Here is a 13600-nt window from a genome sequence, read left to right as displayed (position 1 = left end):
TATTGTTCTTCTGCTCCATCACTAGTTTGGCCTTGATTATAAAGCATGTAATGAAAATCCCCGATCTGATCAAATCCCAATAACAGGCTTGGGGAGGAATCGGCTGATCAAGCAGCTCCTCCATTCCAACAAAAGGAAAGAGGCAGCAAATTGCTTTTCAAGCCCCTTAGTTAGGACAGAAAAATAAAAACAAAGCCAAGTTTAACATAACGAGAAAATAAGCAATGAGGGAAAAGTGACAGCCCAGATTAGAGCTCAGTTTGGGGAGAAACATGGGCAGATTTATCCCTTCTGCTTCTGAGACTTTTTTGCCACTGAGAAGCTCAGAAAAAAAAAGAGCTTCATTAAAATAAATAGTTTTTGTCAGTGTCCAACTCCTGAGTCCAATACAGGCAGATGTTGAGAGATGGGATAAATCAAATATCAGGTTCAGAAAATTATCCCTTGGTTGATCTTAGTATATCCAATACTTGTTGTCTATAGAAATTACAAAAATATTGTAAACCAGCTTTGCAGTGATTATGGAGAGAGTCTTGATCTGACTTTGTGTTTCAGTAAGGATTAGCCACTTTGATGCATTTTTTAACCACTTGGTCAAAACAGCATCTAATTGATAAGGCTTTTAGTGGGCCCAGTTAAAAGGCACTTTGGGACCACACTTCCATTTGTGTAAAAGTGATTTTTTATTCTAAATGGAGTGCATATTTCCAGTGCCACACCAGCATGGTGTCAGCTCCCATCCCGGGGGCCAGCTCTGTCCATGGAGGCTGTGTGACAGGGACAGCCTTTGGGATCAGAAGTCTCAAAGATGTTTCTAATCAGACCATCCCTCTCTGCCTTGCCCTGGCAGTCCCAGGCTCTCCAAATCCTCTTGGAAGCCTTGGGGGAATACCCAGCATTTCCCATTAGTGATGTCCATGGACTGCAGCGGGAAAAGGTGTCTTCCCCTACAGTTTGAAATTCAGGGGACTCTGTCTCCAACAAAGCTCTCAGGTCCTTCCCCAAAACACAGGCAGCAGCTTCCCAGCTCTCTCTTGGTGCATTGCAATAACACAAACCCCATCCCTAAATGAGGTGGTGAAGGAGACATAATTCATCCTCTCAGCCTAACAGGCTGTTTTTAAATCGAGGAGGGGAGACCAGCTGATAGGCACTGCTGGGAAGACTGGGAATAAACAGCAGCAGATCTTTGTGCATGCAAATAGCTTTCCTGAGCTGCCAAAAGCGAGTTTGGGGGAACGGTGCCGGTTCGCTTCCCCTGCCGAAGGCACAACCCCTCCTGGGGGAGGTTCTGAGCTGCCGCCAGCCTCTGCACCAGATGGCAGCTCTCTCTGTGACAGCAAAAGGCACCAAAACGCTCCCAACTGGTGTGAAAACTCAGCACGTGAGCAGGGCAGGTGGAGCTGCCCATCCCTGCTGGGTCCCAGGGTCCCCCAGCTGCACCGTGCCTTGGACAGCTCAGGGCACGCAGTGACCCTGCTCCTCTGTGTGCCACTCGGGGGTTGCGGGAGTTCTGGCTGCCCTGTTTCAGTTTTAAGGCTGTCTGACTGAGGGCTTGGCACTGCTCTCCTCCCTGCAGATCACTCTCACCACCATCGGCTATGGGGACAAGTATCCACAGACCTGGAACGGGCGGCTGCTGGCGGCGACCTTCACACTCATCGGCGTCTCCTTCTTCGCCCTTCCTGCTGTAAGTGGGGGGGCTGAACTCACCTGGGCCTCATCCCCTTCCCCTGGAGCTGAGGGCACTCTAACAGTTACAATGGGATGCCCTCAGAGATCTCCCAATTGTGATTCTCTGTGGCTTTTGACTCAGAAAATGAGGGAGGAAAATGGAAAGCCTGTTTGAATATCTACAACTTGGGCTCATGTGCATGAGCAAACGGGATGGCAACTTTAGATTTGGCTCTGCACAAATATTTGTGGAAGCAATAAAAAGCATTTTTTCCCCAGAAGGCTGTTCCTTGGGGTAATTAATGTCTTTAAGATGAAAGAGGGTAGATTTAGATTGGATATTAGGAAGAAATCCTTCCCTGTGAGGGTGGTGAGGCCCTGGCACAGGGTGCCCAGAGAAGCTGTGGCTGCCCCATCCCTGGAAGTGTCCAAGGCCAGGTTGGATGGAGCTTGGAGCAACCTGGGATAGTGGAAGGTGTCCCTGCCCATGGCAGGGGGCTGGAATGAGACGAACTTTAAAGTCCCTTCCAACCAAAACCAGTCTGCTATTCTGTGGTTGCACCATTTCAGCAAATCCCCCCCGTCCCTTCGGCAGTGTGTTTCAGTGTGTTACACGGAGCTGGATTCCTGTGGGGATAATCTGCTGAATACCAGTGTGCTGGGGTTCTTTTGTATTTTATCAGTTGGCTGGAGGTAGTTTGGGAAAATTTGCAGTTCCATTGAGTGCCTGCAAAGTCTGCTGCCCCTTGGAGAGTGTCTGCCGTGGCTGCTGGGATGGAGGCTCCTTCCTTCCTCTGTGTTTGAATCAAAAAATGAGCCAGAAAAAAACCTTTGGAGGGAAAGCTGGCCATCATTTTACAGTGGAAGCTTAACTAAACCCCTGCTAGCAGCAAACTGTTGTTCTCTTCCCCAGGGCATCTTGGGTTCGGGGTTTGCTCTGAAGGTTCAAGAGCAGCATCGACAAAAACACTTCGAGAAGAGGCGAAACCCAGCAGCGGGCCTGATCCAGGTGAGGGTTACATCCAAGGAGCCTTGTGGTTACATCATCCTGGTTTTGGGGGGCTTTATAGACTTTTAGTAGTTGGGGAGGAGACAAATGGGGCCGTGTGCGTAAGGTGTGAGACAGCAGCTGGTGACTGGTTTTGTCTGGGAATAAATGCCAGGAAATCAACCACGGGAAAATAGCATATGTGGTAGGGAATCTAGAGAGAAAAGGGATGAAATTCAGCAAGCAGCCAGCTCAGCAGGACAAATGCATTAGGACAGTCTGTTTTCACCCTTTTTTTCTCCCCAAAGAGAATATTTATACTGATATAAAGGTACAGTTAGGAGCATTTTCTTCACGAGAACAGATGTCTGTGCAGAAGGCTGGCCTTGGTGTACGTCTTGGAGAACTGAAATTAGTCATTTTACATTCCCCTACTCCTCTCTCTCCACATTTTTTACTCCTTAATGGGCAACAATGCCCATTTCATTCCTGACCTCAGCCTGGCAGTGAATGCCTGGCACCCACAGCATTTTTAACTGGGCTCACATGGTCAGGAGCATCATGGTACCACCTCAAATTTGTCACTTACCAAATCAAGGAGAAGGCAGAATGCTGGATCCATCCCATAGCACTTCGTGTTGGTTGATGTTTATAAACTCAGGGGTGATTCTGGCCATGCCTGGGTGCACAATCCCACTGGGTTTTCTCCTGCACAGGCGGCTTGGAGATTTTATGCCACCAACCTGTCCCGGACGGACCTGCACTCCACCTGGCAGTACTACGAACGCACCGTCACCGTCCCCATGTACAGGTACCTCCTCCTCCAGCTTCCTCCTCCACTGCCTTCCTCGTGATGCCACTGTCTCCATAGTTATTTTTGTTATCTGGATATATAATTTTGCTTATTTATTTACTTTTGTTTTGGTTCAAAAGGTTGATTTCGAGCTCCTAAGAGCTGGTATATGCTTTTTCTTTTGGAATTTTTTTGCTTTGTATTTTTTCATTGTTTTTCCTTTTGACTTGGTTTTAATTTCCTTGTTGCTTTGTGTTTTTTTTCTTCCCATGTCTTTGTGTGTGTACACACTCTTCTTTTCACCTTTATTTCTCCACGCCTGCTGGTAGTTGCATTTTGTTGTGACAGTTGCCGTGCCCAGGTGTGAAGACCTCCCTCCAAGCTGCCCTGGATCATAGGTAAACACCACCCTCACCCTACCTGCAGCTCCTCATGCCCTCTCAGGCTCTTCTTCCCGGTCCAACTGGTCTCTAATGGTCCTTCTGCCTTTCAGCAAACTTCTCTCCCTCCCTTGACCAGCCTGGCACTCTGTCTGGTGCATTTCCCCTGGGTCCTCCTTTCCTTTCTTTTCCTTTTTTTTCCTAAGAGGAGGAAAGCTAACTTGGGGTTCAGGGAGCGTTTTCCCATTTCTTGTATCTCATTTACCCATCCCAGTGTGTTGACACAAGCAGGGAATGCTGTTGGAGCTGTGATGGATGAGGCTGTTGAACACCAGAGTGTTTTAGCAGCACCCATCTGCCTCACCCTACCTGCAGTAAAACCAGGCAGGTTTTTAAGGTGAAACCACACACGTTAGAGCAGTGCTGTGGGAATTCACAGCCTCCTGGGAGTTGGAACTTCATGGAGCTGGGGACAGAGTCCCTTGCCATGCCTCCCAGCCCTCCAGGACATGGGGAAGTCCTTCATGTCCCCTTTGGGCCTGGTGGCTTCCTCAGAAGCTAAAATGCATAAAGTTCTATTCATTTTCACCCCACACTGCCCTGCATCCTGGGCAGGGCCATGCATCCCTTCCTGGTGTATTTTTAGGGGCTCTCCATGACTCTCTGGGTTTGAAGAATGGTTGGATGGGTTTGTTACACATTTCTGTAGCTCTGTGGGGTTTTGTTGGGCATGATGGGGCTCTCTGTGCCCCATCTCCGTGCTCCCACACAGGGCTGTGGTCCAGTATTGGGCTGTGCCACTGCAGGAATAATCCCTTCCTGTTTTCCCGTATTCCTGGTGCCTTTTAGGCCTCAGGCAGACAGCCTGGATGTATTTCCTGGGGTAAGCTTAGGCCTGTATTTCGAACACAGCAGCCAGCCTCTTAATCCATCATAAAAACCTGTTGGGAGTCCCATTGTTGTGGTCAGTAATTTCTCCTTGGATTCATTCCCAGTGTGTGTCTGATTGGTTGCTTTTTCCCTAGAAATGTATGAACCAACTTCAAGATTTTGTCTAAAAACCCCAAAACAACAAAAACCCAACAGAACAGAACAAAGCTGTTTTCCAATAGCATTAAACCCACCCATTGAAACTCTCCCTCCCAGTACCCGACCTGCTGGCTGTACCTTTGCAGCACTGCCTGGGATCAGCTACTGGAGAGGATGAGGATGGAGCTTGGCCCAAAGTCCACTGCAAAATGCAGGCATTCAGGGCTTATTTTCAGTGGACTTTGACAGATTTTACTGCTCTTTGAAACACTGAACTTACCATGCAGCCAGACGTGCAGTGACACCCTTTTGATTACCTGGTACTCAACCCCCTTGTTAAAACCCGTATTTCCATGGAGCTAATATGCAGGAAGAAATCTGAGCTAAAGATCTCCAGAAAGGGCTAAATAAAACTCTGGGGAGGAGAAAGAGAAAAAAAATGTAGTTTGAAAAGCCTGCTTATCTTGAGTAAAAAGGACAGATTTGTAGCTGGGTCGCAGCAGTTCTGCTGGCTGCTGTTGTGGGGGCTGCTCAGCCCCACACAGCAGTGTCACCCTGGCCTTCCTTAGGCATGGATTTCTCTGCACTCCAGCTTCTCCCTTAAATCCCAGCTCCTGTTTGAACACAGATCAAGTGAACATCACCCGGGCGAGTGAGCAGTGGGTGCACCAATGGATTCAGCCCTCAGTGAAACTGCTTTTTTTACCAAAAAAGCAGTGAAACCCTTCTGAGTTTATTTTGAATGCTGTCAAATAAATAAATAGGATTTAAAAACAACAAAAAAAAAAGGGAGCAACTGTATGTTCTGGCTGCAGCTTGCATCACTCACACTGTCCATCTCTCCTTGCCTCCCCACTTCCCCAAGCCAGCTGGCAGGCACTGGCAGCTCTGTGCTGGTCCTGGCGCTGCTGCAGCCATAGCAGCACGTCAAGCCCAGCAGCCCCTTAAGGCCATGGCTGCTGACATGTGGCTGCAATGCACAGTGTGGTTTGGAAGTGGGCTGCAGGAACACAAAATCCCCCTCTCTGGTGTCCGGGGATGATCTGCAGTCACCACAACCTCGGCATCCTTTCTGCTCAATACTGAGCTGCTTATTCCTCATAGCAGGAGCCTGTGCCTTTAGCTTGTCTCTCTTTCCAAGGCATCTCTGGAAAGGCTTGGCTGATTGATATGAGAAAATTGTTACACGTGCCTTGGAGGAGCTCACATGGCTCCAGAACATCACTCCAGTCACTGCAATAGAGCTACTCTGACTTGTTTGGGGAAAATGTGGTGGCCTCTGAGAGAATTCCAGATTTCATCTTTAAATTCAAAATGTGACAGGACAAAATTTTGAAATATTCACAAGGCTTCTCTGTGTGCAGGTGTGGTTTGGGTTGTGATGCACAAGTGGCTTGGTGCACCCAGGCACCCCAAATAACCTGTTCTGTATCAGCCACTGGATTTATTGGAAAAAAATCTGCTCTTATTGTCACTCATGAGAGCAGGGCCTTGATTGGAACTACAATCATATATTGGTCCTCACTAAAAAATAACCAAACCCATGGGCACATCCTGCCCATTCAGCAGCCCAGCCCAGGGAGTCTCTGGCTGGTGGGGCTGAGGGCTGTGGATGTCCCATGGAAGGTCTCTGGGAGGCTCCCACACTTTCCCTGGCCCGTGGTGCCCATTTGCTCTCGGAGCAAGGTGCCAGCTGCCTGTCCCCGAGGGTGACACGGGTGTGCCGTGGCTCCTGAGCCAGCCACAGCGGGAGCCAGCTCAGCCCATGCTCCCGTGCTCACCTGTGAGCTTGGCCACAGCATCTGCTCCCGGGGACACACTTCGTTCATATGCTAATTTTCTTTATTCTGTTTCTTTTCCCCTCTCCTCCACCCCAACTTTCCCCCCTGTTTTTCTTTCTCTTACCCCTTTGGTTTTCTTTGGTGAAAACACTTGAAAAGCACGCAAACGCAAACGTATGGTGCCTCCAGGTATGAAGTGCATGTGACTCTGAAAGTGTGTGTCATGTCACTCCTTGTTCTTCATTTGGGACTGTAACATGCAAAGCCTTGAATTAAAAAAAAAACCAAAAACCAAAAAAAAAAAAAAAAGAAAGAAACCTTTGAAGATGAGTTTTTTTCCAAGGAATGAGTGAAAGCCCAAAGCAGACGCGCCCTCCTGCTGCTACTGACTAACCCCCTGCACCTCCATGTACATTTTAGCTATTGGTACACACAAGTGTTGGGAAACTCTGCCAAAATGACAATGTAAGGAAGGAGAATGGGAGCGCGCTTAATAAGCTTGCTTTGTTAAGGATGATTTCTTGATGGTCTCCCCCAATCCATGCAACACTTAACAAGAAAACATCCCCAGTCATCTTCCATTTCCCTCTGCCCTCACTCCCTTGTGTTCCCTCTCTCCAGCCTTCTTCTCCCATCCTTCATTGTGTCATTTATCTGGCTCTGTGCTGCAGGAGTTGTGCCCACCTGGTAATGCTGGCTTTGAGTTTGCTGGTATGGTGGCACCACAGGGCACATCAGTGGTAGCACAGATTAAAACCTCCATAGCAGCTGTGCCTGCTTTCGAGGGTAAAACCTGGAGAAGAGAAAGATCTGGGATGCCAAACTGATATGATCATTCATTTCTTCGAGTAATCCAATCTGATTTTTGGGGAAAGAATGCTTCATCTCAGCAGGACTTTTCCATTTCAGTTTTTAGTTCCAAGGCCCACCTAGAGCTAAGCAGTTATTAGCCACAGTTATTCAACCTGGGACTTAACCTTTTGGGATCAATCCCAATGCAAAGTCCTGGATATGGCTGTGTAAGATTTATGATAAATAATATTATCTCAGGTTCTGCAGAAAGGAGTAGATTTGCAAATCACAGGCGTATTTTATGTAAGATGGGTATCTGAAGGTGTAGTCAAGTTAATATTTTAAGATAGGGAATAAATGACTTGCATTTCAAGACTGCAGGCCAAGCTTTGTTCTTAGAGCAGTTTAAATCCTCACTAGATGCAGTAATGCCACTAGAGCTGATGTGATTTAGTGTCTGATTTCGAAACCTGATTCCAGTTTTCACAGATGCAAGTTTTACAGCCTTAGTAAATCACATTTACTGCTCTGTGTGCTTAATTTATAGCAAATTGCATGCATGAACTGCAAGTATAATATTAAGAATATATTTTCCTGTTGTGCTGAACATCAACCTGTTTTAAGAATCAGACATTTTTCTACTGCTGGGAGAGGAATAAGTATGTGCCACTTCTGTTTCATTTGTTGTAATAAAGTATCTTATAACCTTCATAAATGTTCTCAGTCATGAAAAATAGCTTCAGCCGGAGACATAAAGCCATGGTTAGGGCAAAAATTGGCAGCTCATAGGAACTCCAGCACTGCAGGGAGGCTCATTTAGGTTCCCATCCCATTCCAGCACCCATCTCCTTGTCACTGCCTCCCTACTTGTTCATACTGGGACTGTTCCAAAAAATCATCGTGGCGTCCGTGTGCGTGCTGTGGTGTGTCTGTGTAGCTCCCACTGTGTCCTGTGCTGCTGCCCTCCTCGTGTCGTGGGGTTCTGGTGGTGTTCTGACCTGAGGCATGATCTCCCTCCTGTCCCCAATGCTTGAAAGTTGTCTGTGCTCCCAGGAACAGCGGATCCGCCTTTCCCTGTGGATGTGGGAGCCGGCACCCGGAGTTAGCGTGGCCTTTCTCTGTGCTGTACTGGGAGGGGTGATGGAGGCAGCTGGGGGGACCTGCAGCAGCTCAGAAGTGTTGCTGTGGTGGGTGGCATGAGCTGTGTGTGTCCTGTGGTGTGCAGATTCCTCACCCAGCTCCCCCTTAACCGGAACGTGCTTTCCTTGCTAACCAGTGACACACGGACCAGGAGGAGAGAGAGAAAACGTGAGGAGCCCCAGCCAGAGGTTCTTTCTGCACCTGGCATGGTGGCACCTGCGTCCCCTGTGCCCTGGGCACACACCAGGGCAGGGTGCTGTGCATCCGTTCCACAGCAAAGCTCAGTTCAAGAGCTATGCAGAGTTCTGCCTTTTTTTTTGTTTTTTAAGGTTCTGGAGAAATGGTGTGGTGGAGTAGCTGTTCCCCAAGCTGCTCTTGCAGTGACAGGTTAGGCTGAGCATTTAGTTGAGATTAAATTTCAGGTCAAGTATATGTATAAGTTTTCACCCATTTTTAATAATAATTATTTCAGTAAAATACTGCTTTTTTCCACCTCATGTGTACCAGGCCCATGAACCAACCACAGAAATGGTGAATTTCTGTGTTTGTTGTGTGTCTGTACTACTCATGGAAGCATCTGTGGTGGCCCAGGAGGTGGCCACCTTCAGCACACTGCAGACCATGGGCTGATGTAAAAGACATAGTTCCTTTTGGAATCCTGAATCCTTCAGTCTTTTGAGCTAATGAGCTCCTCAGCTGAGACTTGCACCAGTGAGAGCCCTGGATTTGCGATCCCAGCTGGAGAAAGTGGCACAATTGTCCTGTGTTCTGCTGGGTATGGACCTCCCTGAGGAGTTAATTCACCAAAGAAGAGTAGTGCACCCTTCATTACCTGAAGTAATGAAGTACACTCTGAGTACACTCTCTGCTGGATTTTGTGCACCACCTCTCCCATCCTGGAACGCATCTCCAAACCCTACAGTGTGTTTGAAGGGAGCTGACAGCCCAGCACTCGTGCACGGCTCCACTGCATCAAGGTCAGCTTCTTCCTGATGTCTAGAATGAGGAGGATCATTAATTCAGCAGATCAGGATGTGCTTTTCTCTGGATGGAAGCGACTGGGGAGCTGAGCCAAAATTTTTCAGGCCTATTTTTACTCTTTTCTCCATACTTAGAATTGGAAAATTTTCTGATTGCCTCAATCTTGTGAACACAAAATCTCTGCTGAACCGCTGTGGTTTTGAGGATAAGTTTTGTGCCTGCAGAGAAGAGGCTTTTCCAGTTGAGTTGTTTTTTTTTAGTTAAAGTGTGAAACTATTGGTCTCATAATGGCTGAAAAAGTGTGGGCATGAATATCTCTGCCTTTATTTTATTAGAAGCCTCATTTCTTACAGTCTCCCCCTGACACCTCCAGCCTGTGTTTCTCTTGGTTGGAAACCTGGCTGGGAATATCAGTGTTAAATATTTATGGAGCAAGCCCTGGTCTCCCAGGGTCTCAGGGAAGAACCCAAAAATGGATGTGGAGCTAATTCAATGGCTTTTAGCACAAATGCAGGATAGGCCACAGGGTGTTTGTTCATTGGATTTTTAATTCTTAACCAGGATTGTCAGGTCATTGTCAGGTTTGGGGTTCTTTTTGTTTGTTTGTTTGTTTTGGTTTGTTTTGGTTTTTTTTTACTGAGAAAAAAAGGAAGCCCCGTGGCTCCTGGAAGGCAGTGACACAAGGTTTTGCCTCATTTTGGGGGAAAACCTGACATGGACAGTAGGGAATTGGTTAAATTTGACCCAGGAGCACACTGCTGTTTCTCCTGAGATGCTCCCAACCCCAGGTCTTTATTTTCTCTGTTCCACAAGCTGCTCCTTCCCATGCCTTCCCACATTCCCAAGAGCAGCAGGGTTGAGTTTGAGTTTTCCTATTTTCCCCCAAAGCTGGAGTTTCTCTCCGTTTAGCAATGCCAACCTGCCAGACTACAGCTCTGCCAAAACACCACTGGGCTGCCCAGGAACCCTGGCAGCTGCTTGGTTTTGGGGACGTTCAAAATCCAGTGGTGCAGACAAGTTTCTCTCTCTCTCTTGCTGTCACTTTCTCTCTCTTACCCCACTGCTCTGCCTTAGGACACTGTTGGAAGTAGCAGCCAAACCCCTCTCCATCCTTCCTGAGCTGTCCCCCAGCTGCAGTTGGTGGCACAAAGCTGGTTCTGGTTGAAAGGATGGGGCAGCAGGGGAAGTTGCCAAGATGGGAGGCTCTGGAACCAGTTCTGTCTGGATACTAATGCTCTTTGTTTTCTCCCTCTAGACTAATCCCTCCTCTGAACCAGCTGGAGCTCCTGAGGAACCTGAAGAGCAAGTCGGGACTGACATTCAGGTTAGCAGCAGAGTTAAGAGAGTTTGGAACAAACACACTTTGCAATATTTTTCTTCTTTTTCTTTTTTATTATTTTTTTTCCTTCCTGCCTTTTGCGTATGGACGTCCTTGAAGATGAAAGAGGTTTGACAGCTGGTCCCCCATGGGTCACTCAGTCACCTCCTCCCTGCCCCTCTCCCGTGCTCTACATGAATTCCTTCAGCCTAACTTGGCTCCGGAGCAATGTCACAGTGCTTCACTGACAATGCAAAGTCATATTCTCAAAGGGGCTGATGGAGGTAGTGATCCCAGTTTTCCTCTGACCTTTCTGCTCCTCACCACACTCAGAGGACACTCAGGCCCATGATGTGTTAATTCATTCTCTCTTCCCTCCAGTGAGAGCAGACAAGGTTGCAGCAGTGAGAAATTTTTGCTAAATTAGCAGTGGCAAGGTTTACACGAATCCCCCAGAAGAGTGGGAGTCCTGCACCTTCACCCTCTGCTTGGGAGGGATAATTCTTGGGGTTTTTAAGCAGTCAAGGCTGTCCTGCTGGTGAATGGGGAGTGTACAGACCCTGGGAGGGATGGAGAGGTGCCAGTGTGCATTGGGGCCAACTGGGAGGTGTGGGCTGGGGCCTGCCCTGGGCTGTGTGCCTCTGCAAAGGATAGAGCCCTGGGTCAGCCCAAAAACTTTAAAATATGAGTATTTGAGCTAGTGACTGAGGCTGGGCCTCCAAGCTTTTCTGAGCAAGAAGCAGAGGGGGGGAAAAGAGATTTTTATTAGTCTCTCCAGGCTGCTGCCTTTAACTGAGGGAGAGGAGTCGGGCTCTGTGCAGGTCTCAGTGGTCACTGCTGAGCAGTGGCAGGGCCAGGGCTGGTGCAGCATCATGCTCAGAGGGCACCTGTGTTAGGGGAGGCAGAGCTGTATCTGCTGAGAAACACGGTCTGCTCCCTCTCTGGGGGGCTGCAGGAGCAGGGCTGATCGAGGCCCCACACTAAACACCATTCCTGAGTGTAGGAGTTGTGAATCGGAGCAGCTGAAGGCAGAGCAGGTTTCCCTCATTGCTGGAGGGAAATGCCACCATGATGCCTGGTCAGTGAAGGTGAGAGGTTTTTTTCAGTGTGGCCTCAGCATGGCTTGCAGTGTCCTGGCTGCCCTTTTGTAGGTGTTCAGCTCACTTTGTCCTCAGTGATTTTTCAGAGCAATCCAGTTTTGGATCTCAATAGGAAACCACAAACACGGATTGTGGTGTCCCACTCCCTCCATGTGGCCTTTGCCAACTACTTGAGTAAAGTAGCTGCCAAAGGCTCTGGAGGCATAAACCCCACCTGAGGTGTCAGGATGCCGGGGCAGGGGTCCATGCTCCTTCCCACCCATGTCCAATCACAGCACCCGGCATGAATCCGTGCATTCGGAGATCTGACATGAGCTCTGTCCCAATAGCCAGGGAAGGAAAGCGAATGCAGCAAGGTCATGGGAGCTGTTCAAACCCTTCCCCATGTGCAGAAACATGAGGGCAGTGCGTTTCCAAAGGAAGGGGGCCGCTCTCTGAGCCTCTCAGAAGTCCTCCTGTGCTCACACAAATCACACGACCCCCAAGTGTCTCAGTCGTGCGTAGGCACAAGGATGGGTTGGGATAAATTCTTCAACCCTGTGCGTTGTATGTGTCTTCTCTGAGGTTGTGTGAGTCTCCAGTGATCTCCTGTCCGGGCCAGAAACTCCAGGAATTAAGTGCTCCTTTCCCTTTCTTCTGTCCACAACTTCCACTTAGTTGTATTGTTTGGTATTGTCGTTTCGTTATGTTTTAACAGTGAAGCAGCAACATCTTTTGCCACCTGACACCATGCTAATGTACTATTGCTTCTGTTTAAAGGAAAGAGCAGCAGCCCGAACCATCGCCAAGGTCTGTATCACTGCCAACACGCCATCCCCATGCATTCCCTGTAGATTTCTATGTGTGTGCGTGTGTGTACCATGTTGTGGCACCATCGAGGGAAGCATTCCTAGGTATTACCGTGCTTTTCCTGTGCTGTGCAGTCCAATGTATCTACGTGTATGCTGGACCTTAAATCATATCTTCCTTCCAGTCTGCCTCGGGCTGGAGCTGCAGGGTAGCGAGGCTGGGGGGGTGCAGGGAGTGGTGGCAGCACGGGTGGAGCTGGCAGACACTCACCGGGGTGACAGCAGGGGTTGGGTTTATGCTTCTTCGTTTCATTTCTTTGCTGGGGTTGTAGCTGAGTGAGTCGGTATACCGCAGGCTCAACGCGTGCCCAGGGGCAGGGGACGCTTTGCCCGTGTCCCTGTCACCCGTGCTGGGCAGAGGTGACATGGGGAACACGAAGCCATCGCCAAGGCGCCGCGTTAGCGACTTCTGCCGAGCTCCTCTCGCTGCAGGGCACTGCGTGGACCTGCTGCTCCGTGGGACACGGAGCGCTTTCTGGCACGGCGCGAGGTGGCATGGCAGAGACACCCTTTGTCCACCCCGTTCCCTGGGGAGGAAGCACATTCCCTGCTTCATCTTCCCTCCACGCCTCGAGCCCACGGTGCAGAGCGTGCTCTGGATCGTGGCGAGCACTTTCCAAGGGCAGCCGCAAATCTCACTTGTGGTAGAGCTTTTCTCCATCCGCAGCTCCCCGGGAAAGCGACAGGGCTGGTGTTTGGGATACATTTAGGACACTCTTCATCCACTTAGAAGTATTTCATTCTGGGATTTTTTTGTCCTATATTTTCCAGTTCTT

The 13600-nt window shown here is 48.9% G+C and overlaps 1 protein-coding gene across 18 annotated transcripts in view; it reads left to right on the top strand.

The window, feature by feature from the left end:
• Window positions 1-13600, top strand: part of KCNQ2 (potassium voltage-gated channel subfamily Q member 2) — a 74924-nt gene that overhangs the window by 27771 nt on the left and 33553 nt on the right. For 8 of the 18 annotated variants that reach the window (XM_042046960.1, XM_042046912.1, XM_042046942.1 and 5 more), the window contains exons 6-11: window positions 1580-1690; window positions 2588-2683; window positions 3379-3473; window positions 6805-6834; window positions 10814-10882; window positions 12736-12765. In XM_042046960.1, coding sequence (XP_041902894.1) covers window positions 1580-1690; window positions 2588-2683; window positions 3379-3473; window positions 6805-6834; window positions 10814-10882; window positions 12736-12765 — 431 coding nt within the window. Of the gene's footprint in view, window positions 1-1579; window positions 1691-2587; window positions 2684-3378; window positions 3474-3784; window positions 3854-6804; window positions 6835-10813; window positions 10883-12735; window positions 12766-13600 lie in introns of those variants that run through there. The other 10 variants (XM_042046935.1, XM_042046950.1, XM_042046897.1 and 7 more) reach the window with 4 other exon arrangements.

Source organism: Corvus kubaryi, unplaced genomic scaffold (assembly GCF_017639235.1).
Source record: "Corvus kubaryi isolate FWS band 111438036 unplaced genomic scaffold, C.kubaryi_AGA036_p1.0 134, whole genome shotgun sequence".
Classification (NCBI taxonomy): Eukaryota; Metazoa; Chordata; class Aves; order Passeriformes; family Corvidae; genus Corvus; species Corvus kubaryi.
This window is presented reverse-complemented; position numbering and strand designations above follow the sequence as displayed.